Consider the following 13,562-nt stretch of genomic DNA (forward strand, 5'->3'; position numbering starts at 1 on the left):
CACACAAAAAAGTACAAAAATCTAATTTGGCTGTAGCTCGCCATATTGTTAGAAAAAATAACACTTCCTTACTTTTTCAAGTAAGAGCACGGTGAGGATAGAAAGGAAAGCAATGTTGAATTGTGTGGATAAAACACATCTTGTTTAATGTCCATTCAAAAAGTGATTACAAAAATGAAGAAAAGCATAACTTAATAGCACACAAAATTAAGTATTAAATTATAGAAGAGAAATCAAGCATTAATTTTTCTTATATATGATGTGGTCCATGTGGAGATACCCAAGGTATGAGCATCTGCTGAATAGAGTCGGGTTTGCTTTATATACCCTTTTTGACCCATAGACTTACATTGGTTACTTTTTTTCTACCTCATAACCACATATGGTGACCTATCGCTATGTTCATAGCTTCTACCATATTAGAAGAAATTAGTAACTTGCAGAATATACATATTACCATAGTTCCGTACATTACCTCATTTTAACCCCTTCACCCCCAAGGGTGGTTTGCACGTTAATGACCGGGCCAATTTTTACATTTCTGACCACTGTCCCTTTATGAGGTTATAACTCCGGAACGCTTCAACGGATCTTAGCGATTCTGAGAATGTTTTCTTGTAACATATTGTACTTCATGATAGTGGTAAAATTTCTTCGATATCACTTGCGTTTATTTGTGAAAAAAACGGAAATTTGGCGAAAATTTTGAAAGTTTAGCAATTTTCCAACTTTTAATTTTTATTCTGTTAAATCAGAGAGTTATGTGACACAAAATATGTAATAAATAACATTTCCCACATGTGTACTTTACATCAGCGCAATTTTGGAAAAAAAAATAAATTTCTAGGAAGTTATAAGGGTTAAAATTTGACAAGCAATTTCTCATTTTTACAACAAAATTTACAAAACCATTTTTTTTAGGGACCACCTCACATTTGAAGTCATTTTGAGGGGTCTATATGGCAGAAAATACCCAAAAGTGACACCATTCTGAAAACTGCACCCCTCAAGGTGCTCAAAACCACATTCAAGAAGTTTATTAACCCTTCAGGTGTTTCACAGCAGCAGAAGCAACATGGAAGGAAAAAAATAACATTTTACTTTTTAGTCACAAAAATTATCTTTCAGCAATAATTTTTTTAATTTCCCAAGGGTAAAAAGAGAAAATGGACCTTAAAAGTTGTTGTCTAATTTGTCCTGAGTACGCTGATACCCCACATGTGAGGGGGAACCACTTTTTGGGCGCACGGCATGGCTCAGAAGGAAAGGAGCGTTGTTTGACATTTTCAAGCTAAAATTGGCTGCAATTGACATCGGACGCCATGTCGTATTTGGCGAGCCCCTGATGTGCCTAAACAGTGGAAATCCCCCACAAGTGACCCCATTTTGGAAACTAGACCCCCTAAGGAACTTATCTAGATGTGTTGTGAGCACTTTTATCCCCCAAGTGCTTCACGAAAGTTTATAACACCCGGGTGTGAAAATAAAAAATCTTATTTTTTCTACAAACATGATCGTTTAGTCCCCATTTTTTTATTTTCTCAAGGGTAGCAGGAGAAATTGGACCCCAAAAGTTGTTGTCCAATTTGTCCTGAGTACGCTGATACCCCATATGTGGGGGGAGGAACCACTGTTTGGGCGCATGGCAGGGCTCAGAAGGAAAGGAGCGCCCTTTGACATTTTCAAGCTAAAATTGGCTGGAATTGAGATCGGATGCCATGTTGTGTTTGGCGAGCCCCTGATGTGCCTAAACAGTGGAAACCCCCCACAAGTGACCCCATTTTGGAAACTAGACCCCCTCAGGAACTTATCTAGATGTGTTGTGAGCACTTTTATCCCCCAAGTGCTTCACGAAAGTTTATAACGCCCGGGCGTGAAAATAAAAAATCCTATTTTTTTCTCCACAAAAATGATCTTTCAGTCCCCAATTTTTTATTTTCCCAAGGATAACAGGAGAAATTGGACCCCAAAAGTTGTTGTCCAATTTGTCCTGAGTACGCTGGTACCCCATATGTGGGAGAAAACTACTGTTTGGGCACAATTCGGGGCTCAGAAGGGAAGTAGTGACGTTTTGGAATGCAGACTTTGATGGAATTGTCTGCGGGCATCATGTTCCATTTGGTGAGCCCCTGATGTGCCTAAACAGTAGCAACTCCCCACAAGTGACCCCATTTTGGAAACTTGACCCCCTAAGGAAGTTATCTAGGTCTGTGGTGAGAATTTTGAACCTCCAAGTGCTTCACTAAAGTTTATGACGCCCGGCGTGAAAATAAAAAATTCTATTTTTTCCCCACAAAAATGATCTTTCAGTCCCCAATTTTTTATTTTCCCAAGGGTAACAAGAGAAATTGGACCCCAAAAGTTGCTGTCCATTTTGTTCTGAGTACGCTGGTACCCCATATGTGGGAAAAAACTGGGCACTTCGGGACTCAGAAGGGAAGCAGTGACGATTTGGAATGCAGACTTTGATGGACTGGTTCTGAGGGCGTCATGTTCCGTTTGCAGAGCCCCTGATGTGCCTAAACAGTAAAAAAAAAACACAAGTGACATAATTTTGGAACCTAGACCCCCATGGAACTTACTTAGATGTGCCCCCTCTTTGGAACTAATCTACTGGTTCCTGTTAAGTAAATTAGTAGTGCATGGAGGTGTGGTACAATTTGAAGCAGTCCTCCATACACAGGCCAGGTTTGTCGGGGCAGGTGTCGCATTGATAGATGGTGTCCTTGCGTACTCCTCGTTTGTAGCACACTCAGCACCTTTTTTGCGGCTTACCTTTTCTATCAGTTGGCGGGACCACCTCCGGAAAATGCTGACCTGGTACAAGACGAGCACCCTCAGTTCCGGAAGTACTGGGGCCCGCTCCTTCCCTCGTGCCAAACATCAGGGCGTTAACCACTACCTCCTGGAACTAAAGGTACATCGTATCGGTGTGGCGTGCACATCGTGACAGCAGGAAAGCGTTAAGCATTGCCATTTGTACGATGTACACCGACAGCTTTTTGTACCACACCTTGGCCTTCCTCAAAGCACTGTACGGTTGGAGGAGTTGATCGGAGAGATCAACGCCCCCCATGTTTTTGTTTTACCCCAGTACACAGTCCGGCTTGCAGACCTGTGTAGAGGTACCCCGTACACTGCTGAGGGCACTGCCATCACCGTGTGTGGTGGTTAAGAGAAGGACATCCCTCTTGTCCTTGTACTTGACCACCAGCAGGTGGTCGCTACATTGGGCTTTGCTCTCACCTTTTCTGAGCATCTGCCCAAGTAGCGTCTTCGGGAGGCCTCTCTGATTTTTTCGGACAGTACCGCAGGCTGCGGTACCTCGCGCATAGAGGGATTTGTAGAGTGGGATGCTGGAATAAAAGTTATCAGTGTAGAGGTGATCACCTTTATCCAGCAGTGGGTGCACCAAATCCCACACAATTTTCCCACTCACTCCCAGGATAGAAGGACACTCAGGCGGTTCAATCCTGCTGTCCTTCCCTTCGTAAACTCTAAAGCTGTAGGTGTACCCTGAGGTACTCTCACACAGCTTGAAGAGTTTGATTCCGTACCTGGCCCTTTTGCTGGGCAGGTATTGACGGAATCTGAGCCACCCTTTCAAATGAACCAAGGACTCATCCACGCAGATGTCCCTTTTGGGCACGTACACTTCTGCAAATTTTTTGCTGAAGTGTTCGATGACCAGCCGAACTTTGAACAGACGGTCAAAGTTGGGGTCATCTCGTGCGGGACACCGTGCATTATCGTTGTAATGCAGGAACTTATGGATGGCCTCAAAACGCGTCCGAACCATGACCATTCGGAACACTGGAGTGTTATATAAAATATCTACACTCCAATATTGCCGAATTTCTGGCTTCTTCACGATCCTCATGTGGAGGACCAGGCCCCAAAACTGCATCATTTCAACTGCGTCTACAGGAGACCAGTTAGAAAATGATGAACTGGGGGTTTTGCTCCAAAAATTGCCGAGCATACAAATTAGTTTGCTCCACCATGAGGTTAATAAAATCCTCAGAGAAAAAGACTTTAAAAAAGTCTATTTCTGTGAGGCCGGTGGTGTCAAACTTGATAACTGATTCTGCCACAAAATCAGGAATCAGTGGCTCGTAATTTTCGAGGGGCGATGTCCATATGGGGTCCGAAGAGGGTCGCGCTGGTTCATCTTCAGGAGTGGGCGCTGCCTGATCTTCTCTCCTGGGGCGTCTGCGTGGCGGTTCCGCAGGACCTGAGGAGGAAGATGAGGAGGAGGAGGAAGAGGATGAAGAATCTGAAGAGTAAAGGAATGTGGGATCCTCTCCCTCGCTATCAGTGTCGGAGGCAAGGAAAGCATATGCCTCCTCCAATGAATAGCGCTGCTGGGACGAACGGGACATTTTTTTTGTGAGTATGGTGCTTGGGTGTAATATTTATTGGTAACTATGTGTACGTGTGGGGGGGGATAGTGTTTGGTGCAAACTATTCTGAAAGGAAAAAGCTAAAGGAAAAAAAAGCGAATAGGGAAAAAAAATACCTGTGAAAGGAAAAGTCTAAAACAGCAGGCCCTAGCTCTGATAAGTGAACTGCGGCTGCTGGGTGTGTGAACGGGGATGTGGAAAAAAAACGGCAGGCACGAGAGGTCTGATAAGTGAACCGCGTCACTTATCAAAGTTCGGCGGCGGCTGGGTGCGCGGACGGGGATGTGAAAAAAAAAAAAAAAACGAAAGGCACGGGTTCAGACGCAGCGGCGGGGTGCGTGGACGGGGATGTGGGAAAAAAAAAAGAAACGAAAGGCACGGGTTCAGACGCAGCGGCGGGATGCGTGGACGGGGATGTGGAAGAAAAAAAAGAAACGAAAGGCACGGGTTCAGACGCAGCGGCGGGGTGCGCGGACGGGGATGTGGAGAAGAAAAGTGAGCACGAGTGTTGACCGGTGAACTGCGTCACCAATCAACGCTCGGCGGCACTAAGGGGGGTGAAAAAGAAAAGCGAGCACGAGTTTTGATAGGTGAACTGCGTCTGCGGGATCGGGGATGAACACTTACGTTTGTAGTCTCTCTTCTTTCTTCTGTCTTCTTTCTTCTGTCTTCTTTTATTTTTTTAGCAAGAATTATGGTGTCACAGGCTACTGTGGCACCACAAGTCTCAGCACAGGAGGGGGATCTGTCAGCGTGACCGCTCTGCAGGAACCCTCACCAAGTGTGAGGATTCCTGCAGAGCAGTCAGACAGGTCAGGGACAGGTGAGACAGGTCACAGAGCGGTCACACCGCTGCTGTGACCTGTGATTGGTGGGATCAATGATCACATCGATCCCACCAATCAGGGGAGGCCCTGGTGACGCCGGTGTTGCTAGGCACCAGCCTATGATCGGAGCTCACAGCTCCGATCATAGGCAGGTCACCAGCAAGTGACCGGCAGGTGACCAGCAGGTCACCGGCAGGTCACCATCAGGGCACAGCGCGGTCATACCGCTGCTGTGCCCTGTGATTGGCGCGATCGACGATCACATCGATCGCGCCAATCAGAGTGGGAGGATCCGGAGCCATGGCAGGGGACACGGGGCTGCAGAGCGCATAGGTACAGGCAGGGCACAGAGCGGTAACACCGCCGCTGTGCCCTGCGATTGTTGTGATTGATGTGATTGTCGATCGCGCCAATCCGGGGGGTTGCCAGGCCCCGGCCCCAGGATCGAGTACATCGGTACTCGATCCTAGCCTGGGACCTCACTGTTTCAGCCAATCTGATTGGCTGAAACAATGAGAAAGGCTGTGATTGGCTGTTCTGAATTGAACAGCCAATTACAGCGATCGAGAGGCCGGGGGGCGGCGCCATACCACAAGATGCCGAGGCCATCTTCTGTAAGGTAAGATAGCGTCGGAATTTTAATGCGATCACCGCGACTTAAGTCGCGGTGTCGCATTAAAGGGCATGACGTACTATCCCGTCGGTGGTCATACGGGCCCACCCCACCTCGACGGGATAGTACGTCAGATGTCAGAAAGGGGTTAAAATGCCTAAGCATATAGCTTGTGTGACCTTTAAAAGAACCATTTGTTATCTCCATATAGCCACATTTTGGCGGTTCTGACAAGTGTCCTTTAGCTTATGACATACAGACTACAGATGTTTCTAGCAAGGTTCTCACAATAACTCGGTCACAAACTAATCAGTCTCTGCTCGCTAGTTAGACTCTGTGTACGTTAAGTAATCTTCTATATTTTTTATTATTGATATATTAATATTTTACAATTAATCTGGACACCTTTGTTTTTCTTTATGAGGTCTGCATTTCAATGCATGTAACATTATGCAAGATCAGAAAGGCTGACAATATCATGCTACATTTTTAGCTAAATGTTGGGCAAATGTAATTCTGTTGAATATGCATCTTTGTATAAACTTAAAATGCAGCTTCTCAACTTTTTTCCAGGAGAACATATGTTGGGGCCATGCCAGGAAAAATAATCCAGTGTCTAAAGAAGACCAAAACTGAAAATCCTCTAATTCTTATTGATGAGGTTAGTGCATTCAATGCTATAATATGTTTAAAGAAGCATGCCTATCAAAGCGTTTATCCTCTCAAAGAGGCGGCCCATTATATTGTGTAATGCCTCCATCAATTTACACCTTTTAAAAGGATAACAGTAATTTTGAGCAAGGGTGCTCAAACCATAACCTGCCACTATATATATAGTACATATATATAGTACAGACCAGAAATTTGGACACACCTTCCCATTTTAAAGATTTCTCTATATTTTCAGGACTATGAAAATTGTACATTCACACTGAAAGGCATCAAAACTATGAATTAACACATGCGGAATTATATACTTAACAAAAAAGTTTGAAACAACTGAAAATATGTCTTATATTCTAGGTTCTTCAAAGTAGCCACCTTTTGCTTTGATGACTGCTTTGCACACTCTTGGCATTCTCTTGATGAGCTTCAAGAGGTAGTCACCGGGAATGGTTTTCACTTCACAGGTGTGCCCTGTCAGGTTTAATAAGTGGGATTTCTTGCCTTATAAATGGGGTTGGGACCATCAGTTGTGTTGTTCAGACGTTTGGTGGATACACAGCTGATAGTCCTACTGAATAGACTGTTACAATTGGTATTATGGCAAGAAAAAAGCAGCTAAGTAAAGAAAAACAAGTGGCCATCATTACTTTAAGAAATGAAGGTCAGTCAGTCCGAAAAATTGGGAAAACTTTGAAAGTGTTCCCAAGTGCAGTAGCAAAAACCAACAAGCGCTACAAAGAAACTGGCTCACATGAGGACCGCCCCAGGAAAGGAAGACCAAGAGTCACCTCTGCTTCTGAGGATAAGTTTATCCAAGTCACCAGCCTCAGAAATCGCAGGTTAACAGCAGCTCAGATTAGAGACCAGTTCAATGCCACACAGAGTTCTAGCAGCAGACACATCTCTACAGCAACTGTTAAGAGGAGACTTTGTGCAGCAGGCCTTCATGGTAAATTAGCTGCTAGGAAACCACTGCTAAGGACAGGCAGCAAGCAGAAGAGACTTGTTTAGGCTAAAGAACACAAGGAATGGACATTAGACCAGTGGAAATATGTGCTTTGGTCTGATGAGTCCAAATTTGAGATCTTTGGTTCCAACCACCGTGTCTTTGTGCGACTCAGAAAAGGTGACCAGATGGACTCTACATGCCTGGTTCCCACCGTGAAGCATGGAAAAGGAAGTGTGATGGTGTGGGAGTGCTTTGCTCGTGACACTATTGGCGATTTATTCAAAATTGAAGTCATACTGAACCAGCATGGCTGCCACAGCATCTTGCAGCAGCATGCTATTCCATCCGGTTTGCGATTAGTTGGACCATCTTTTATTTTTCAACAGGACAATGACCCCAAACACCTCCAGGCTGTGTAAGGGCTATTTGACCAAGAAGGAGAGTGATGGGGTGCTATGCCAGATGACCTGGCCTCCACAGTCACCAAACCTGAACCAAATCAAGATGGTTTGGGGTGAGCTGGACCGCAGAGTGAAGGCAAAAGGGCCAACAAGTGCTAAGCATCTCTGGGAACTCCTTCAAGATTGTTGGAAGACCATTCCCAGTGACTACCTCTTGAAGCTCATCAAGAGAATGCCAAGAGTGTGCAAAGCCGTTATCAAAGCAAAAGGTGGCTACTTTGAAGAACTTAGAATATAAGACATATTTTCAGTTGTTTCACACTTTTTTGTTAAGTATATAATTCCACATGTGTTAATTCATAGCTTTGATGCCTTCAGTGTGAATGTACAATTTTCATAGTCATGAAAATACAGAAAAATATTTAAATAAGGTGTCCAAACTCTTGGTCTGTACTATATATATATATATATATATATATATATATATATATATATATATATATATATATATATATATATATATATATATATATATGTGTATATGTATATAGTGTGTGTGTGTATATATATATATATATATATATATATATATATATATATATATGTGTGTATATTGTGATGAGGTGACCCCTGTAACAGGTAGGGGGCGCTGCTTGGTCTCCCCAGTATGCACACAGAGGTGTATTGAGGCCATGAGAGTGCATGGCAGTTGCATGCATGGCTGTGGTCATAAGACAAAGTCCGGCATTGTGATGAATGGCCGATATGTGTCGCAGAGGAGGAGACACTGCGCTGCCAGCCTGAAGCGATGTGGTGTTCTGTGACCTGTAGTCCTACAGTTATAGTATTTGGCATATTTATAATGAGAGTCTAGGCAGGGCTAGTTATGTGAGATGGGTGGGACAAACTAGCCACACACACTCACACTCCCACCCGGGGAATTGGTTAAAAGGGATATAATGTGACCAGGGTGTGGGTCACATGGGTCCTGTGTGGTCTGAGTGTGCAGACCTGTATTGTACAGGTGCAAGATCCTGAGAGATACCTCAGTGTTGGGTGTGCTAAGCCCTGAAGAGCACGTGGTGGGACTTTGCTACTGGTGGCCTGGGTAATGGACGGTCCCAGCTGGGGATGAACGTCCTGAATAGTACCCGGACTGGCCACCTGTGTGATCCTGTGTAACCTTGGTGTTGGGAGGTCCTGGGAGTAGGACTGGATCCCTGAACAGCACGTGGTGAGGACCGGGATCTGCAGAGCCAGTGACAGCTACTGTGTGGGGAAGCTACAGTCCTCCGGTGGGTCTGGACTGACTAAGATATGACACCCAGGCAAGTTGGTGATCCCCGTGAGGCAGCTTACCCGGAAGAGAGGACTGACAAGGAGTAAGCAGGTGGAGCAGGAGCTCCCGTAAGGTACCTCCATAAACTGTTGGTGCTTATTGTATCATGATCTGTGTGGTAACCCACGGCAACTGGTCAGAGAGGAACAGCGTGTTTAGTTGCCACAGACTAAGGATCTGAAACTTGATGTGATGTCCTGGTTCAGTGTGTAAATGGACTGTTCATGATATGGTTTATGAGGCTTAATAAACCGTATGGACTGCTTTGTTTAAAAAAACCGTGCCCGTGTGCTTGAATCCCGTGCCAAGCGAGTGTCCCCCAATACACTCAGTAAGAGCAATCTTACAATATATATATATATATATATATATATATATATATATATATATATATATATATATATATATATATATATATATATATATATATTCAAACTCGAGCTTTGTCATGACCAAGTGAACATTAGCTTTGCCAAAGAACGTGCACAATAGGGAGTAGGAACTGTGGGGATAATGGGTGGAGACTGTAGAAAGGATGAATGGGGCACAGGGTGGGGGCTAAGGAAGTCCATGGCATATCATGGCTGTCTTTCTCGCAGCCTTATGGCATGCACTCACATACTGCGCTGCTATCTCCACTGCGGTCTCTTCTTCCTCCATCAGGATATGTTTTTTATTCCTTCTTCATGGAGCTGAAATCCAGTAAGAGATCCAGATAGTCTCCTGAAGTGAAGTGTCACTTACTGCTGAGTATTTGCTCCAGTGTAGCAGGAAGTGGGTTTCATCCTCCAGGGCCTCCTGGTCACAATGTAGGCACAATCTGTCTTCCCTGGGCTTGCAGCTCTATCTGTGCCAGCTGACCTCGATGGCCAGATTGTGGGCACTGAGTCTATACCTGCTCGGTATCTGGTGGTCTCTGAAGTCAGAGTTTCTCCAGATATGGAGCCAGTCTGTAGGGTTTCCGTTGACTCTCGTAGATGGTCAGTTTCTGTCAGGTGATATTGTTCCTCCAGTCACTGACATACAGTTAAGGCCGGTTTCATACTTGCGTTTGTAGCAGCTGCGGAGGGCTGCGGACTTCCTCCGTGAAGCCCCGCCCTCCGCCGCTAGCTCCGCCTATTTCTGCATGCGGCCGGCATGCGGCCTGTGTACCTATATTTAACATTAGGTACGCAGGTCGTGCCGCAGTATGCGGATGCTTCCGCATGCGTCGTTTTGACGATGCGGAGACCAGCGTAGGACGCAGCTTGTAGCAATTTTTTTTCCCGCATCGTCAAAACGACGCATGCGGAAGCATCCGCATACTGCGGTAGGACCTGCGTACCTAATGTTAAATATAGGTACACAGGCCGCATGCAGAAATAGGCGGAGCTAGCGGCGGAGGGCGGGGCTTGACGGAGGAAGTCCGCAGCCCTCCGCAGCTGCTACAAACGCAAGTGTGAAAGTAGCCTAAGTCCATATATATTTGGACGGAGACAACATTTTTCTAATTTTGGTTATAGACATTACCACAATGAATTTTAAACAAAACAATTCAGATGCAGTTAAAGTTCAGACTTTCAGCTTTCATTGGAGGGTATACACATTGGATAAAGGGTTTAGGAGTTTCAGCTCCTTAACATGTGCCACCCTGTTTTTAAAGGGACCAAAAGTAATTGGACAGATTAAATAATTTTAAATAAAATGTTCATTTCTAGTACCTGGTTGAAAACTCTTTGTTGGCAATGACTGCCTGAAGTCTTGAACTCATGGACATCACCAGACGCTGTGTTTCCTCCTATTTGATGCTCTGCCACGCCTTCACTGCGGTGGTTTTCAGTTGCTGTTTGTTTGTGGGCCTTTCTCTCTGAAGTTTAGTCTTTAACAAGGGAACTGCATGCTCAATTGGGTTGAGATCAGGTGACTGACTTGGCCAATCAAGAATATTCCTCTTCTTTGCTTTAATAAACTCATGGGTTGCTTTTGAGTTCAGAAATCAATATTTTGTGGAATAACCATGATTTTTAATCACAGCTTTTATGCGTCTTGGCATGCTTTCCACCAGTCTTTTACACGGTTTCTGGCGCAAAAATTCAAGCAGTTCTTTGTTTGATGGCTTGTGACTAGCCATCATCCTCTTGGTTACATTCCAGAGGTTTTCAATGGGGTTCAAGTCTGGAGATTGGGCAGCCTACGACAGGGTTTTTATGCGGTGGTGTCTTAATTTTTGCCAGAGCTGTATATCTGTATATATCTATATGTACAGTACAGACCAAAAGTTTGGACACACCTTCTCGTTTAACCCCTTAGTGACAGAGCCAATTTGGTACTTAATGACCGAGCCAATTTTTACAATTCTGACCAGTGTCACTTTATGAGGTTATAACTCTGGAACGCTTTATCGGATCCCGCTGATTCTGAGATTGTTTTTTCGTGACATGTTGTACTTCAAGTTAGTGGTAACATTTCTTCGATATTACTTGCGATTATTTATGAAAAAAATGGAAATATGGCGAAAATTTTTAAAATTTTGCAATTTTCAAACTTTGTATTTTTATGCCCTTAAATCAGAGAGATATGTCACAAAAAATAGTTAATAAATAACATTTCTCACATGTCTACTTTACATCAGCACAATTTTGGAAACAATTTTTTTTTTTGTTAGGGAGTTATAAGGGTTAAAAGTTGACCAGCAATTTCTCATTTTTACAACACCATGTTTTTTTTAGGGACCACATCACCTTTGAAGTGATTTTGAGGGGTCTATATGATAGAAAATAACCAAGTGTGACACCATTCTAAAAACTGCACCCCTCAAGCTGCTCAAAACCACATTCAAGAAGTTTATTAACCCTTTACGTACTTCACAGGAACTAAAACAATGTGGAAGAAAAAAATGAACATTTTACTTTTTTTTGCAAACATTTTACTTCAGAACCATTTTTTTTAATTTTCACAAGTGTAAAAACAGAAATTTAACCACAAATTTTGTTGTGCAATTTTTCCTGAGTACGCCGATACCCCATATGTGGAGGTAAACCACTGTTTGGGCGCACCGCAGAGCTTGGAAGTGAAGGAGCACCGTTTGACTGTTTCAATGCAGAATTGGCTGGAATTGAGATCGGACGCCATGTCGCGTTTGGAGAGCCCCTAATGTGCCTAAACAGTGGAAACCCCCCACAAGTGACACCATTTTGGAAACTAGACCCCCCAAGGAACTTATCTAGATGTGTGGTGAGCACTTTGAACCCCCAGGTGCTTCACAGAAGTTTATAACGTAGAGCCGTGAAAATAAAAAATCGCATTTGTTTTCACAAAAATGATTTTTTCGCCCACAAATTCTTATTTTCACAAGGGTAACAGGAGAAATTAGACCACAAAAGTTGTTGTGCAATTTCTCCTGAGTACGTCGATACCCCATATGTGGAGGTAAACCACTGTTTGGGCGCACCGCAGAGCTTGGAAGTGAAGGAGCACCGTTTGACTTTTTCAATGCAGAATTGGCTGGAATTGAGATCGGATGCCATGTCGCGTTTGGAGAGTCCCTGATGTGCCTAAACAGTGGAAACCCCCCACAAGTGATACCATTTTGGAAACTAGACCCCCCAAGGAACTTATCTAGATGTGTGGTGAGCACTTTGAACCCCCAAGTGCTTCACAGAAGTTTATAACGTAGAGCCGTGAAAATAAAAAATCTCATTTTTTCTACAAAAATGATCTTTTTGCCCCCAAATTTTTATTTTCACAAGGGTAACGGGAGAAATTAGACCACAAAAGTTGTTGTGCAATTTCTCCTGAGTACGTCGATACCCCATATATGGGGGTAAACCACTGTTTGGGCGCACCGCAGAGCTTGGACGTGAAGGAGCACCGTTTGACTTTTTCAATGCAGAATTGGCTGGAATTGAGATCGGATGCCATGTCGCGTTTGGAGAGTCCCTGATGTGCCTAAACAGTGGAAACCCCCCACAAGTGATACCATTTTGGAAACTAGACCCCCCAAGGAACTTATCTAGATGTGTGGTGAGCACTTTGAACCCCCAAGTGCTTCACAGAAGTTTATAACGTAGAGCCGTGAAAATAAAAAATCTCATTTTTTCTACAAAAATGATCTTTTTGCCCCCAAATTTTTATTTTCACAAGGGTAACAGGAGAAATTAGACCACAAAAGTTGTTTTGCAATTTCTCCTGAGTACGTCGATACCCCATATATGGGGGTAAACCACTGTTTGGGCGCACCGCAGAGCTTGGAAGAGAAGGAGTGTCGTTTTACTTTTTCAATGTAGAATTGGCTGGAATTGAGATCGGACGCCATGTCACGTTTGGAGAGCCGCTGATGTGCCTAAACAGTAGAGACCCCCCACATATGACACCATTTTGGAAAC

At 44.0% G+C, this 13,562-nt stretch overlaps 2 protein-coding genes across 7 annotated transcripts in view; one reads left to right on the forward strand and one right to left on the reverse strand.

The window, feature by feature from the left end:
- Positions 1–13,562, reverse strand: part of LOC143796732 (uncharacterized) — a 612,535-nt gene that overhangs the window by 545,432 nt on the left and 53,541 nt on the right. The window lies entirely within an intron of this gene.
- The window catches only part of LONP1 (lon peptidase 1, mitochondrial), a 701,187-nt gene that overhangs the window by 416,478 nt on the left and 271,147 nt on the right, over positions 1–13,562 (forward strand). For all 6 annotated transcript variants that reach the window (XM_077254500.1, XM_077254519.1, XM_077254480.1 and 3 more), the window contains exon 11: positions 6,417–6,504. In XM_077254500.1, coding sequence (XP_077110615.1) covers positions 6,417–6,504 — 88 coding nt within the window. The remainder of the gene's footprint in view (positions 1–6,416; positions 6,505–13,562) is intronic.

Source organism: Ranitomeya variabilis, chromosome 1 (assembly GCF_051348905.1).
Source record: "Ranitomeya variabilis isolate aRanVar5 chromosome 1, aRanVar5.hap1, whole genome shotgun sequence".
Taxonomy (NCBI): Eukaryota; Metazoa; Chordata; class Amphibia; order Anura; family Dendrobatidae; genus Ranitomeya; species Ranitomeya variabilis.